Below are 16,254 nucleotides of genomic sequence, written 5' to 3' on the forward strand. Positions count from 1 at the left end.
ACTGCAGTGTCTCCCTCCTCCAGCAAATACATTGGCTTAACAGTTTTCTGTGCTCGTACCACCTTATTTCAGTTTACACATTTGAATCCCATCAGGGTGGGTCTCTGCCTTCATACCTGCTCTAAGATCACTAAAGATGCAATAGATCCTAGTTGCATCAGATAATTTTTTTGCAATGTTATTACTACTTAGTGGTTTGCAGTTCCATGTGATGTTAGCATGGCTTTTAGAATGCTCTTCTATTTCAAGCTATGCTGTGGGCTTTGAAGATTTCCAGGATCTTTTTGCCCACAGCATGGTTACATCATTAGAAACAAGTAAAATTTCACAACAATTTTGCATTTACATGGACATCACTTCTGGGTGTTTTCCTATTGATAAATCCTTGTTACAACATTAAACTGTGTAAAAAATATACACATATTATTGTCAGAAAGTGTTTACTCCTCATTTTATTCCACAGTACTGGGGAGTACACTCTGCCTGGGCAGCTGACGAAAGTGTAATGAACTCTAAAGAACCAGAGGGATCTTTTTAGACTAAATGTTCTCAGAATGTGTCTAACTGGTTAGTACTCAGGAAATAAAAGTGCTAAAAATTATCAATCAAAATGAAAAAAAAAAAAATCAAAACCCCCAGAAATCTCTAAAATAAAACCCCTATTACACAGTAATTTTGCATATGGCAAAAAGTGGTAGGAATTCTGGAGGCTTTTCTCTGTTACTCTGGAAGAGAACTACGAGCATATATTCTCTTCTAAGCTGAGAGTCTTCTAAAGCGATTTTTTTTTTAAGCTAAGAAATATACTGTAGTCTCTGCAACCTTGTGCAAATTTTCGAATAGTTGTTTCTTAATATAGGTACATGTTTTCCTCCATATTTGCTGTAAAACACTGTTGAATGCAAGTATATTACACTGGCTCTCATCTTGGCAGAGATAGGGCAGATATGGGATATGGAAGCTGTCTTCGTTTAGATAGACAGGTATCTGCCAGGGAGGGTTGGAGTCTCCCTTAAAATGTAAGCCCCCTCCCCCCCTTTCCCAAATTATCATAAATTTGCAATTAAAAGGCTGTCAGGCAAAGATTTTGGGAATAGGTATAGCAGTTCTTTAGTAGGGATATAAAAATACAGATGTTGTAGTACAGAAGAATAAGCAAACAAACAAACAAACAAGAAATCCTAGAAAACCCTGACAGAGTCAGAAATACAACCTGACACCCTGTTGGTCAGGGTGTTGGAAGCAGTCCAAAGTAAGCCCTCCTGGAGTGGCAGATGTGGTTCTTTTGGAGTAGAGATGGTCCTGTTGAAAAAAAAGGGGTCCAGTAATGGTGAGATGGGTCTGGTCTTCCTCCAGGGATCCGGTAGAAAAACTGGATACCTAGTGGGACTGTGGCTGCTTTTTATCTAGGTTAAGATGGTTTGGCTCCTCCTCCCTGTGTGGGGCAGCTTGCAATAGTGCACTGTAATGTGTAATGTCATTGATGAGCTCTTAATGGTCCATTAGCAGAAGACATTCCCATGGAAGTAGTGAAACAATAAAGAGAGATAAGTATCACTCCACCATCTGATAAGTGACACTGACCCATTTGGGCAAAGAGAAGCAATTCTGCTCCACCCAGATGGAATAGAATAATATGCTCTTTACAAAACCCATGACAGAAGCTCACCTGTGCACAGTTACAATGGATAATGCCTCCAGGGTTTATCACAAGGTTGTTTCTGTGGTGTACATGATGACAGCACACCTGACAGTCAGCAGGCTGATCCTGCCCCAGAGGGTGCTTGTTTATCCAGCCATTCTTCAGGGCAGCACCACCTTCTGCAAGGAGATCACTCTGAGATGGATATTCTGCTAGTGCCAGAGGTCAGGAGAATGAGAGAGGAAGGTGGAGGCTCACCTGAGCTGAGCAGAGTCCTGAGCCCCTGCCACAGCTGTTTGTGAGACAGCAGGGGGGGAGATGCTGGGCATTAGGCATGTGGTGGGAGGAGTGAGAGCTGCCACTGCTGTGTCCCACCACGGGATCTGAAATCCAGCTCCAGCTGGTGTAACTGTGAGGCTGAACTACACTGGAGTGTTTGTAATTTTGGTTGTTAACACTCAGTTAATTTGCTTTCACTGACCTGAGTGGCTATGTGTTTCTCTCATTAGAGATCCGAGCTCAACTCGTTGAGCAACAGAAATGCCTGGAGCAGCAGACAGAAATGAGAGTGCAACTTCTTCAGGATCTACAAGATTTCTTCCGCAAGAAGTCGGAAATAGAGATGGAGTATTCCCGAAACCTGGAAAAACTGGCAGAGAGGTTCATGGCAAAAACAAGAAGTACAAAGGATCATCAGCAGTACAAGTAAGAGAAACCTGCTTGCCCATCGCCCCCGTGTTGTACCTGTTACTGGTTCAAAGGCCGATTTAAAATTTCCACCCCTGCTAAACAGCGTAGCGGTTCTCATTGCAGCTGAAGGTAGATGAGTGCCTAAAGGCTCGTGTTGATGTGGCTCTATGCAGTAACTCATGTCAGCTTCTGACAAGTAGTTTCAGTTTCTTAAAAGGTAAGTTGCACAATTATTATCCCTAACCTACCGTATGCAAATACAGCCAGTATCTAGAAGAGATGCAGGACCCCAAAAGCTTGAAAATCTGTGTGCTCATTTCTAGTGGAGCTGATAGGATTTTGAAGTATCTGCATGAAGGTCAGTTAACGTTACAACAACAACAAAAAAGACAATTTTGGCCAAAAAAGACATTAAGAAATAAAACTATCTTGATTTGTTGTTGCATGTAAACTTTGCTGTGTCTTCTGGGAATAAAGATGATGTGAACATTATGCAATTTAATGTATCCCTTTAATGGCATAGTGTCTTTAGTGCAAAACAAGTGGTCAGGTAGTATCTAGCAGAAGGTGTACAGTTCTCTGAAACGCTTCATGTGCTTCACTTGCTGACATAGTCTCATGTGGTTATTTCCTGACTTGTGTTGATTAATGAATACATGTCTCTGGCCCTGTTATGCTTAGGGATTTAGAACAGTGTTTTATAAAAAATAATTTTTCCACTGTTCACTCAGTGCTATGCTAGAGATACACAGATAGAACTGTTGTTCCAGGACAAAAGTCTTCTTCAAATACATCCAGCAAAGGAAAGGTTAATCAAATACAGCTTGCACAGTTCATAGATTACATTAATATGTATTTCTTAAAATTTGTTTAGGTGACTCAATGATTCTCTGTAATAACCAACTTGTGCATATGTCACCACTTCAAAGAAAGCCGTGGCTTTTATTCTGCTTGTGGCAAAGTCTTTTTCCTTGTGTGTACAAACATCTTCCCTTGTTCTTAAACATGTTAAATCCAGCCTGGCAGCTGTGCGTGGGGGTTACAAGTTGAGTTCTGCCTTTGGCTTTGTTCTTGCAGTTCTCTGCTTTGAGAAGAGGTTACTTTGAGAAGAGGCAAGAGTGGCTTTAGTTGTTGGTCCCCTGAGCTGTTCCCACCATTGCTCCCAGAATAATCAGGAATCAGGTGTGGGATCAGCTTTGGGACATGCAGAAGCAGTGAGGACCAAGTAATAGCAGCATGGTCCTTCAGGAGTGCTCTTGTTTGACCTGGCTGATAAAACCCCTTGCTGTGAAGTAACACTGTTAAGATGTCTATCTGAAACAAATGGAGGAAGTTTTCTTAACTCCTGATGCATTGCAAAGCAAAGCCCTGATGAGTAAGAAAATACTTTTGTCTGTTAATCATTCCTTGTTGCTTTGATTCTGGGAGTGAGAGCTAAAAGTAGACAATTAGATGGGAATTAAGGGCTATATTTCTAACAATGAGAAAAGCTAATTATTAGAAGAGTTTGCCAAGGGTTGGAGGAGTTTCTCCCTCAATTCATCACCACTTTTGCCTGTTTTATCCTCATGTGCTTCATCTTTTTAACTAAAGGAGAATCACTGTAAAGAGAAAAAAAAATAGAGCAGCAAATTTCTGCAGCAATTAGTTGAAAGGCAAACTTCATACTAAAATGTCAATAAAATCATTAGACAAATTTTATAAATAAGTTTTTGTTGTCTGTGAAATAGTTGCTGAACTACATGTATTTTTATTCTGCCTTGTGTAAAATAAATGAGAAGTCATCTTTGATTTCACTTTTTGCTACATTAAAGCTGGGAGTGGGTCTACATTGCAAAAGTCTGTCATGGGAATTCAGAATTGCATCACTGGAAAAAGTCCAGTCCTGCTCTTTGTCTTGTAATTGACACATCTAGGACTAGCAGTAGCAGTGTATTTATGAATGCTGTGAATTTATGAGCATTGCTCACAGAATATGGATGCTTGGGACATTTTCTTCATCAGTTACACAAATCCAATGCAGGAAAATAGCTACACCTGCAATTTTGCTCATGAAGGATTTGGGTTGTGCTTCCAGTGCTTGTTTATTTCAAATGTCAAAATTGAATTACTGTTACTCTTCCAGGAGTGACCTTTATTGATTTTGAACATTTACATGTACTCCATCTCTAAGCTTTGTGGCAAGATATTTTTATACTTTCAGGTGGCTTGCAGAGTATCCATGCCTCATGAGACTTGAATGTGTCTTAAGTCATCTGAGGCTTGCCTAACCTGAGTTATTCCAAGAATGGATAGACTGTTCAGAAGCAGCTGTTTTTAATTAACAGGTTATGACTGTAAATGTCAGTGAGATGTTTCAGCTAATGACATAACCTTTTCATTTGTATACATTATACATGTGTGTATCTCCTTCCTCAGGAAAGACCAGAACCTCCTGTCACCGGTGAATTGCTGGTACTTACTCCTGAACCAAGTGAGAAGAGAAAGCAAAGACCATGCAACACTGAGTGAGATCTACCTGAACAATGTGATCATGCGATTCATGCAGATAAGTGAAGACTCCACCAGAATGTTCAAGAAGGTAATGCCTCTCCTGCAGTCCTCCATCCGGGCATATAAGATGCATGAGGGAGGAAGAAGTGTCCTGGTAGATAACATGTGAGGAGAAGATTCAGCACACACAGCATAAAATCTGTTTTAGCGTACATATAAATTCTTCATGACTGTTCTCTTGAAGCAAATACTTAGTGCTGAAATGCCTGGGATCCTGCTGTATATGCTGATGACCTTAAGAGCTGAATCACAAATATCCAAAAAGTAGGGGGAAAGCCTGTCCTCCTCTAAAAAGCACACTTGTCTACCCATGCAGAAAGGAAACAGTTTTCTCTTAGGACTCCCAAAATAGTAATGCTGTATTAATGAATTATTTGTAAAAAAGAATTTCGTTGTGAATGGAACTGATTGAAGACAAAACAAGAGTTTGCTTTGTAGTCCCTTGACATGAAGTTGGTGGCATATGCTGCAGTTCTTCTAAAAGGGTTTCCTTTTCTTCCTAATATTAAATATGGACATACACTTTTGATAATGTAAATATTTCTATTAGATCCTTCAAGTGTTGTCTCTGTACATGTTTGTTCTTTTCCATGACTGTTATGTATTTTCATAAGTCATGCAATGTGTAAATCCCTCATGTGCTAAGCAAGCATTCTCTGCAACCTTAGCTCAAGATCAATATAATGTGTTTGCAGTCATTGTTGTTAAAATGTTCCAAAAGAAAAATAGATTATAAATGCATATTTGTTAGTCACAGTGAGATGCTGGTAGATAATCCGCATACAAAAGAGTTCAAGAAGAATGAAGGTTAAAAGATGTAAATTGTGTGACGAAATGATAGCGATGGTACCCAAGTTAATGTTTTCAAAACAGGGAACTAGTTTCACCTGTACTTGACCATAATTCTAGGTGCACTGGGGTGGGGAGAAGAATCATTTCGGGAGCACATAGGTTGTACTTGGAGGAAATAAAAGTAAAAACTTAGATCAAACTTCCTGGTATGCATTAAAACCTGTAACAGAGACAGAGTTGCAGTTTATAGTTTCTCAATCAGTAATGGGTTGTTCATATAATAGGTCTGATATGTAAAACTGTAATTTACTAAAACTCGATTTAGTAATCTAGAAGATAGTTATAGGAGTTGATCCAATAGTAAGAGAAGTGATTTGAACAGGCTGCAGTACTGTCTCTGTTTGGATATCTCAGAGTTGTAAACCAATGGAAAAATTTTAATTGAATCTGGAATAATTTTCCAGTTGTTTGTCTTATCTCAGAAATATCTTCTTCAATAGGTGTGCATTATTAGACAAGCCGGTTTGCTTTCATCATAGTTCAGTTCTTTGGCACTAGAAATGTTGCTTTTCCTTCCCTTCTGTCCAGGTGAACTCCTTTCTGTGGAGGAGTGTGTGTCCTTTTCTATTCACTCATAATTTATTAATGGAGATTGCTGCAAGTTCTCTCTCAAAAAGAAGAAGATACAGGGGTATTTTTGGTGTGTTAACAGGAGGCATATTGTCCCATCTCCCTGATAAACTTGTCTCTGTCCTCTGCATGTTTTACCCATTCAGGTGCAACATTTCAAATTTTCTCTTTCTAGCATAGCTTCTTGAAGAAGAGCAAGCATCTGCTCTTGCTTTTTTATTCCTAACTTGGATTTTCTAAAGGGTAGAGAAGAGCAGGGAAATTGGGGTGGTCCTGCCATGCATAAGCTGCTAAAGCTGACACTAGTAGAGCCCAGATCCTCAGCAGCCCTTTGCTACCTTTCATCAGGGTTTGCCAGCTGACACTCACTGTGAGTGTCATGTCAAACAGCTGTTAGCTGAGGTGGAGCATGGGCAGAGTGAGCTAAGCAAAGGCTGTGTGCGGGGATCTGAGCCTGTCCCATAATGTTGGGGGAGGGTGACAGGAAGACATGCAGCACCTCTGCATGGTATAAGTGAGCTTCATGGGCATGTGAACTGAATGTGGTTGTTCACCAGTATCAATTCTGAGCAGGCATTTTTAAGACATTCTGTCCGGCTCAGTACTTGTTGCAGAAGCTTGGTATTTCCACTGAGCCCCAGTGTGCACAATTCTTACTGTGGTGCTTGCTGCAGAGTACTGGTGATTTATTTGCTGTTAGTTCCCAGGTGCAGAACTGATGATGAAGCTCTTCCACCCAAACCCTTCCATGATCCTGTGATAATTTGTGTCAGATGTGAATGTGCAGTCTAACTTAAGGTACTCACAGAACTGCATAATGGATGTTCACTGAGCAACAAAAAGATCAGATGCAAAACACATCCTGTGCTACAAGTTCACTTTGCAGGAAAGACGTCAAAGAGAAGGTGCACTTAAAGTGAGAAAGTTAACGGCCAACAATGTCCTCCATCAAAATTGTGTTCTTCCTGAAGAAAATGGCATTGATTTTGTTGGAGATTTTTAAAGATCAAATAGCATATTTAAGCAATTTCTGTCAATTTCTGTGGTTCTGCAGATTACTTTTTTCTAAATAATGTATTTAGAATAAAATAGTGTCAGAGAAAAGTATAATCAGTCTCAGTAGGTGTTGTATCCCTATCAAAGCATATGCAATTTGTTCACTGTTCACAGATTTTGGATTAAAGTGGAGACAAGCCATCTCCTGCAGATACTTCTACTCTGGAATCTGATCATACTGTTCTGTGAAATATGTACTGTCTCCCTAAGTAATAAATACAAATAACAAGAAAAGCAATAATACGAAGATTTTAAAAATAGACTAACAAGTACGTGCTCAATGTCTTACTGCAGTCCATAGTCAAGAGCAGGAAATATCTGTACTCTGTTGGCTCTCACAGTATTGCATACAAGAGCATGTAATGTCTGCAGTTCTATGATTCTATAATTTAGAAATACCAGTTAGTCAAGCTTCTCTATATTCAGTTAGTAGATCTTTCAGTTATCTTACAGCTTATTAATACAATGGTGTTACACGTTACTACTTTTACCTTGTTTTAATTCTCCATCAGTCTTGCAGCAGCAAGGTACTCTACTCCATTTCCGAGTCTGGAGAGTAAGTACATACACCAAGTCCATGACCAGGACAGATCTTCATTGTGCTGCTCTGAAACCGCGGTCTTCCTGCTGCAGAAATGGAAAGTGTCTCAGAGTGGGTTGCCCCATTGCCCACAAGCAAGATAAGGGGAGACAACAGCAAAGTCATAATTACTCTGCACTTCTTGACTCTTTCTACTCCCCCTTTTTTTCTCCCCCTTTCTCCTTCCAAGAGGATGGGACTTCCCATTCTGCTTCTCAGTGGTAGACGTTACTGACTTTTTCCTTCTTGCTGGTGGGCGTGTTGGTTCTCAAATGAAACTTTTCCATTAAGTGAATCCAACATTTTCTAGAGGAGTGTGGCTTGAATTTGTATCTTAAGGTTGATTCCAGCTTGAATTGTAGTACAAAAAGATCAAATAATTTCCTCATTTCCTGGCCATGCTTACCACTGGAGTATTGTTTTGTTGCCCCTCCTGTGTGGGATATAGCACAAGCCATAAGTTTGTAGCAACCCCTTTTTCTACTTGTTCTGTAAAAGGTGTGTGCAGTAGCCAGTGAATGATCTGGTAAAATGTAGTGGCAAGGGTGTCTGTGCTCCTTAGTCTTTGTACCTTGTCCTTGTCTCACTCTCTGTTCTTCATCATTCTGGTTTTTCCTTTTGTGTGCATATATACATCTGTCTGGACATTTGTATTGTTTTAGGGATATTATCCCTACTGGCTCTACCTTACATGGTCTGATGGGACAGGATGTGTTGTATTCAGGTACCTGATTGTACATGGCTTTGCTGTCTAGTCTGGCCTCCTTAACACGTTAATATTAATTAATTTCATTCTCCCAGGAGGTATTTCTCATTCTTTTTTTCCAGGGATCAGGAACTGGCATCTGTTTAAATGTCCTAAATGCAGGACAAAGATAGGATCTATTATAGAGATTTTGTAGCATATATTGGAAGACATTCTGTCAGGACTCATACTTTCAGATAGGCACCTAATCTTTTTAATTGCTGGCATATAAAAGCAGTAAGATTGCTACTGATGCCTGGCCTTCATGCTGCACATAAAATTACAAAAATGAAGTAGCGGAGTTCAAACCTTGCATGCTTGCACGTTTCTTCAGGCAGATGGGGTAGCTGGCCTCATGGGGACAATTAAAGAATAAAGTAATAAGGAGAAATGTCAAGCAGAAGGGAAAAATATTATGCAGAATATTTCATGCAGTGGTTCTGGTTACCCCAACAGTAATAATCAACTGTATAAACACATACCCACAAAATCCTTAAGCAGATTTGTATATTTATAATTTATAAACATGTATTTTCCTTGGACAGAACTCTGCATAAGCCAAGCTGAGCATATCTTCCAGTGTTTACAGTAAAATATGCTGGAGAAATCAAGCACAATAAATATTTTAGTTCCTTAATCTGGCTATTAACAAGGAATATGACTACCTACTGAATCTGTGTTATACAGATTGTGGCACATAGATATTTTTTTTTTTTGCATCATTTTCTTAAACATTTGAATGTTTAAAAGGATAGCAAAGCTTTTTGTTGCTATAGACTGGCAAGTCTGGGACAAAATTTTGCTGAGTTGGCTATGTTAGGGTCACGCAGCTCATGAAACCTCCATAAAAGAAGGGTTTGCACTTCACTCCCCAGCAGCAAACTCATTTAAAAGCAATAGGCACAGAATATTTTCCTTAAATGATGTAACTTAGTAGTGTTGTGTATGCTAAATACGGACACTAAGGAGTTCCAGGAAGATCTGGACTGATCCTTAAGTTTCAGTTAAAATAAACAAGAGCAAAGCTGGAGAGCCAAATTATGCTTTAACAGAAATGGATGGAAAAATTTTAACAGACTTCAATGAAAATATATTAACATGGGATAAAATCTTACATTTCTCAGACTTTAATCAGGAAATACAAATTTTGATAACATCTGTTGGACCACTGATGTGTTGAAAGTTGAGCACATACTGAAAGGAGGGTTTAGGTACATTTGTTTGTCTGTTGCGTTGGTATGATCTATGCTGCTATCAGGTGAAAAAAAAATACACTACTGTCTCTTAATGCCTTGAACCAGATTAGTAACATATATAATATTTTTGGCAGATTTTTGCATGTGCTCTAACATTTTTATGACATTCTTTGTCCTTTTGGTTAATAGGTACTAGTGCATTTCTCAGGGACACAGTGAATAAATAAGCACCTTCAGTGATTGTTGGTCAGGTTTTAATAGCCTGATTAGAGCTATCAGCTCAGCTCCAGGAAAATGTGTGCTGCATCTTACATTCTGTTGTTTGGGTACCCTGAGGACAGGCTCCTAGGGAAGCACACCATGCACACATGCTGAACCCTACTGCTGGGAATAGGTAGCATAAACAAGAGATAGGAAAGCAATTAACCACTGAAAATAAACTCACTTCTTAACTGGTGTTCTAACATGCCATATATTACACACTAAAAGCCCTATCGCTTGCCACTCAAGTCACTATTTCTTGATCTTAAATGGTAATGAAAAATGTGTTGGTTCTTGAAAAATAAATCCCTTTTATACTGCTAAGTTTAACCAAATTTCTTGATTTTTTTGGACAATTCCTACAAAATCTTTCATCAGGATTGAAATCAATTGAAGTGTTATCCATCACAGCAGGCATCCTCTGCAGGTTGAAGTCGACAGATGAAGTGGTGGAAGGAAGACTCCTTTGTGCTTGTGTGGCATTACTTGGTTGTCACTTCCCAATTTTCACTCTTTTTGCTGATCACCTCCCTCTTTCTCTTTTTGCTTTCCATTTTAAAGCTTATTGTCCTTTTAGAAAAGCATCTTTCTCTATTGTGATCTCTTCCATTCACTTTCAGTTTTACCATTGATCACTGTGTTGCCCTGGAAAAGATCACATATACATGTTAGCCAGTAAATCCCGAGGGCTGGACTGCTTGTGTTTCAGTGCTGGACAGAACTCGAAAGGAGCAAAGAGAAGAAATGGGTCCTACTAAACAGTGATCATTCACCAAACCCTCAGCTCATCTGGTTAAGAAGAGCAAAGAAGAGTGCATCCTTCAATGAACTGCTGTGTGCTTTGCTTACAGTAAAATCTGAAGAGATAAAGAGAAAATTGGTTTGGGGTTTTCTGTCTCACCTTCTCAAACAAACTTTGGCACTACCAGGTTAATGCATCCTGCCTTAGAGTTGGTGTTGCTGTATTTAGGGCTTGACTTCTCATCAGCCTCCAGATGGCTGTGAGCAACAGTTGAAAGGGATAAATTGCTTGAAGCTGGAGTTCATCTAGAGTTTCCTCCCACATGGGTATGCTCTCATCTTAATGTCAAACATCTTATTTGTATGTTTTGCCCTTCTTTCTGCTAAAGTAATTTTTAAAAAAGCTCATATTCAGCACTGTAGAAGCAGCTATCCAAGAACAAACAGGTGGCCTCCACGTGGAGCTTTCAGCTTTCAGCTGTGTTAAAGCTGTGCTTCTGACTTTTAAAGCCAGGGTGCCAATGTAAAGCAATGAAAGGCAACCCAGAATTTTTGCTAAAGATTTTACGGCATTTCCCCACAGCAGCTTGCAAATCTGCAGTCCTTTTCCAATTCTTTTGAAGGACTCTGTGTACTGTTACATGTATGCAATTTTATTTCATATTTACTTCTTATTAGATGAAAATAATCTGATATTTGCAAAGAAATGGAAGTAGTAAGCTTCGTGTTCTAGATGCTTCAGAACTAATGCATACTTCATGAAAATACAATCTTTGAAAAGTATAAGCAGTAAGGAAAGTTTTGTAGTAATTCTATGTGCCTCAGCTTCAGAGCAGCTGTCTTACTGTGCCTTAGCTACTATAGCTAATGCCTTTGGGAATACAAGAATTTCACTGAAGTGTTTTTTTAAATTACATTTCTAGCTTGTCAGTGTAAAATTATCTTGTATATAAGGACTGGAGTGAATACTGATACGTGATATGACGGGTGCTTTAAAATACTGCACAGAGTTAAAGTGGGATGGTAGGAGCAGGAGAAAAAAAAACACCCAGAATTTTCTGTTTGAGCTACTGTATGTATCTACTTCATTCCTGGAAGACACAGTGGGTGGGATGTGTGATGTGGTTTCTCCTCATGTGTGGATGTTGTGCTGCAAATTCTCATTCAGAAGCCATTATTCCTTCAGGTGTTTTAGTGATGGCCAAGTATGCGTTAGCAGCTTTGGAGATGAGTAGTCCCTGAGGATTTTCTTTTGGCATCTGTACAAAGTACTTCTCATAGCTACGGCCATTATCTGTCATGCAGTTGGAGTTTTTAGAAGCCAGACTAATTATCAATTTATTCATGGAAAAAAAAAGCCTCACATTTCCAGCATGGACGTTAGAATGCTGAGCATCACAGAAGTGTAGCCAGGCTGTTTGCCAAGTCTTGTAGCTCTGTTCTGTAGCTGTTTTCCAAAGGCTGTTATACAAATGCCTTCAACTCTTGCACAGTTGCCACCATTTTCATCAGATTGAACTGCTGTGGGAAACTAACAAAGGAATATATTTCAGTGAGACTCCAATTAAATACTCTTGTTTTGACATACTTGCTTTGTTAATAACTACTGCTAAGCATTTCTTTTTTTCCTGGGTCAGAATGAAAGTAAAGTCACAGTCCAGAAAAGCTAAACAAAGCTGGTTCAGCAGCCCACTCTGTGGAATATTATGCAGTTGGGTATCTGTTTCAAAGAGGAGCCACAATTATTTCTTGCATAAATATTTAGATAGTTGCATGTGCTGAGAAACAAAGACTATCCTAGATGTAGAATTGGGCAGAATGTCCCTCTAGAATATCACATTCTGCATGGTTTGGTTTTTGTATATATCATATCAATTATAAAACAGTACACAGTTTGTTCTATTAAAAGCATTAATCTTGAACTTTACCCTTTCTGTTGACACCTAATTTCCTGATGCTTTATGGGAGAAATATCTTAAATTACTTCTGGGTTTCTTTTTAGAAGTCTTCTGTCCAGATGTCATCCGTCTGCTTCTGCATCCCTGAATCACTCTTTTTAGTGCACTGTAATTCAGAATGGTTTTTGTGAGCAACACTGTATTCACTGTCTAGGATGAACAATGAGTATAAATATCAAGAAACAAATATATGGCAAAGTTTTTACATACCCTTTTCTAATGTTGTGGTTTGTTTTTTTTTTTTTTAATTACAGAGTAAAGAGATTTCATTTCAGCTTCATGAAGACTTAATGAAAGTACTTAACGAGCTTTACACAGTAAGTACAGTTACTTACTTGGCTTATCTTATACAAATTCCATATAAGACTACTTCTGTAAATTTTAAGGGGACTTTCATCAACTAAGTTACCCCAGTGGAGTTAGTTATTTTTGTCTTTTACACAAGCCCATACTATATTTTTGAAAAGACTACTCATTTGTTACATAAAATACAAATGCTAATGCTTTCAAGATTATTCTTTACTTTCAACCCTTTTTTTCCCCCAGACTCTGGTAAGCCAGTTTATTGTAAGTTTTATTATTTATTAATGAGACATTTCTACTCAGAGCTTACCAGAGCAAACTTCTTTCTTTTCTACCTTGTTTTTGTCCATGCTGCCATCTGCTTAGTTTGACCTGGGGAGTACACTCAGTAAAAAATCATAGGTGTTTGCAGATCCAGTGCTGTGCTGTCTAAATATTACTTACGTGCCCTTCCACATCCCTGACTGGGATAAGTAAATAATGAAAAGAAAAACGGAGAGTTTTGTAGACTTTCCATACCATTTAGAGAGGTCAAGAAAAAAACCATTGTGAACATTCTGGCAAGCTCCTGCTAATCCCTAGGAAAATCTGAGAGAACTTAGGTCTGAACCTGTTTTCTTGTTTGAAACTCATTTAGACAACTTGTTACTGCAAAACAGTGTCTCATCTACCTGATAACTATTTCCCCAGCTATTTTCTGAGGGGGTATGTTGTGAAAAAGAAAAGAAGCAATAATTACCCTTTTTTAAAACACAGCTGTAGAATTAAGAGGAATTGGTGATATGCATCTCTTAAAAAAGCTTGTTGATTCCTGCTTGTTAAGGAAGTTGTACATTTAAATTCTATTTTTTTTTTGTCTGAAAGAACTGAAACATATATACTCCAGTACCCTGCATAACAATGTCTAGACAGCTCTGTTCCCCATCCTCAAGATTTGGAGGACCTTTAAAAGCCTTACAGTATTGTTATCAAGAAACATTTGTGAAGTTTAGGAAGCTATCAGCAATCACTTCTCCACAGGCAGAGCTCAAACATTACTTTTGTGCATCTTGATGATTTTTCTTTTGACCTAGGGAAAATTGTGCAGCCATCAGTGGATGGGTTGAAGAACATTTGAACTCAGGAACAACTTAGGTGGCAAAAAGGAGATCCAAGGAAAATTAGTCTTGTCTTTTTGCCTAGTTATTTTGAGTCGTAATGGACACAGATTCCCAAAGCCTTCCTAAACCACCTTTTTTTTTTTTTATTTGGGGTTTTTTTTTTGTCTGAAACCAGCACGATTGTGTAGGGTGTGATACTGCAATGCCTTCTTGGCTGAGGCCTGTAGTCAGTGAAGTGTTCTGGGATCAGCTTCTTCAAAGTAGTGATAGCCGCAGACAATTCACACAGCTGCAGGGGATCAGCGACTGCAGGAACCGTGGCACAAGTGGGACTTAAGTGCTGAATAAGCCCTGAAGATACAGTCTTGTTTCAATTAAACAGTTGCATAACTCCAGTGTCTGGCAAGTCTTGGGATTAGTGCCTGTGCTCCCAGGGTGGGGAAACCGTGAAGCATGTGCTGAAATACTTCTCTGAAGTACCAGTGAAAAACTGCAGGACTGGACTTCGGTGTTTTCACTCTTTTTCTTCACACTAGTGCTGTGTCTTCACACTGATAACCATCAAATTTAATCAGGTATTAACTTCCATATTATGGTTTCCAGTGTGTGCTAATTCCTTTCTCAGAATTTAAGATTATTTTTTTTTTTTTAATATGAATAATTTTTATGTTGTAAAAGTTCTGAATTTATCCAAAATTTGAGTCAGGCCACTGCTGCAGGATGCTTTCTTGGGATGGAATTTACTTCACCTGATTTTCAGACATCTGCAGTATAGACACAAATATCTAAGTATGCTATTTGGGTTCCAGTTAAAGTCCCTGAGTATCTAGTATGGGCAGATGAGACGCCTTTAGTCAGATACAAGAATCTGCTTTGGATTAAGTGATCTGTACTGTTAAATTCATTGTCCAGCTTTTCATAATGATTGCAAAGGGCTTGGTCAGCTGTACATGTCCACGTTTAGCTAAATAAAGCCCACACATAATGAAGTGACAGTATGGTGCAGAGTAGCATCTGTTTCACTTCTTGCATGTTTAGAAAGGTTATCATCATATCTGTGTATTATATCTGCTCTTGTACATAAAGATAGAACAGTATCTAGACACATGGGGACCTCATGCACAGGTTTTTAATTCTTTATGACATTTACTATGTACAGAATAAGATCATAGTGGCCTTATCAGAACAAGTGTCAACAGTTTTAATCTGCAGCAGCAACATTTCTCAGTCACAAAAAGGAGATACCATCTTCTTGTTTGCCCCATGATTTACAGAGAGGGGGAAAAGTTTAAAAAAAAAAAATCAGTCTTACTATTGTGAGATAAATCATTGTGTCCAAAAAAAGGCAAATTAATTTCAAACCTGTGAGTAATATACTAATACTGAAGTCTTTCCCTGCTACTTAGTTCTGTTCCTTTGAAAGGAAAGGTGCCTTCATGAAGTATAACTTAAAATATGATATCATATTGGAATTTAAAGACTTCTAAAGCCTTCGAGTAAGGGGCAAGTATTGGAGCTTTTAATATGTATGAAGAAGGTTTAATAATCTGGTTATTTCTTATCATCATGCCTTATCTTACAACAAAGGTCTGTAAACTAAGGCCTTCAACTTGTGCTGTCCTCGTTTAAACTACGCGTCATGTACAGGATCGTTGAAAAAATAAGAACAGAAGCAGGTGAACCACAACTTCAGAAGATGTTCTGAGAACAAAACAGGCTTATTTTGCTGGAATGATTAGAATTTTTAAGGGAAACCTTAGTTTCTAATTTTCCATCTCTTCTATGTAAAGGTTTTTTTCAAATGTTACATTAGATAGGTTTTCCACATGTTTTACAATAGTAAAAATGCATTTTAAAACTCTGTATATTCAATTTTCAGTATTTTATGCATGGATTTTAAAATTAGGACTGAAAACATCATTCTAAAAATAACTGAATAGCTAAGCTTCATATTGTATCTTTGCAAGTTTAGTAAATGACGACTGGCAAGTACTTATAACAATGCCT

General features: G+C 38.4%; 1 protein-coding gene and 1 long non-coding RNA gene across 5 annotated transcripts in view; one reads left to right on the top strand and one right to left on the bottom strand.

Annotated features, from left to right (window-relative positions):
* Positions 1–16,254, top strand: part of SRGAP1 (SLIT-ROBO Rho GTPase activating protein 1) — a 145,855-nt gene that overhangs the window by 70,957 nt on the left and 58,644 nt on the right. For all 4 annotated transcript variants that reach the window (XM_066183172.1, XM_066183173.1, XM_066183174.1 and 1 more), the window contains exons 2-4: positions 2,152–2,347; positions 4,751–4,913; positions 13,099–13,161. In XM_066183172.1, the coding sequence (XP_066039269.1) occupies positions 2,152–2,347; positions 4,751–4,913; positions 13,099–13,161 (422 nt within the window). The remainder of the gene's footprint in view (positions 1–2,151; positions 2,348–4,750; positions 4,914–13,098; positions 13,162–16,254) is intronic.
* LOC136290187 (uncharacterized) lies at positions 10,338–11,116 on the bottom strand. Its single transcript, XR_010721034.1, has 2 exons — positions 11,047–11,116; positions 10,338–10,790 (listed from the first exon to the last, which is right to left on the bottom strand). It is a non-coding gene; the product is annotated as an uncharacterized lncRNA (long non-coding RNA).

Source organism: Chamaea fasciata, unplaced genomic scaffold, assembly GCF_029207755.1.
Source record: "Chamaea fasciata isolate MVZ Bird 193981 ecotype frontalis unplaced genomic scaffold, bChaFas1.0.hap1 SCAF_5, whole genome shotgun sequence".
Lineage (NCBI taxonomy): Eukaryota > Metazoa > Chordata > Aves > Passeriformes > Sylviidae > Chamaea > Chamaea fasciata.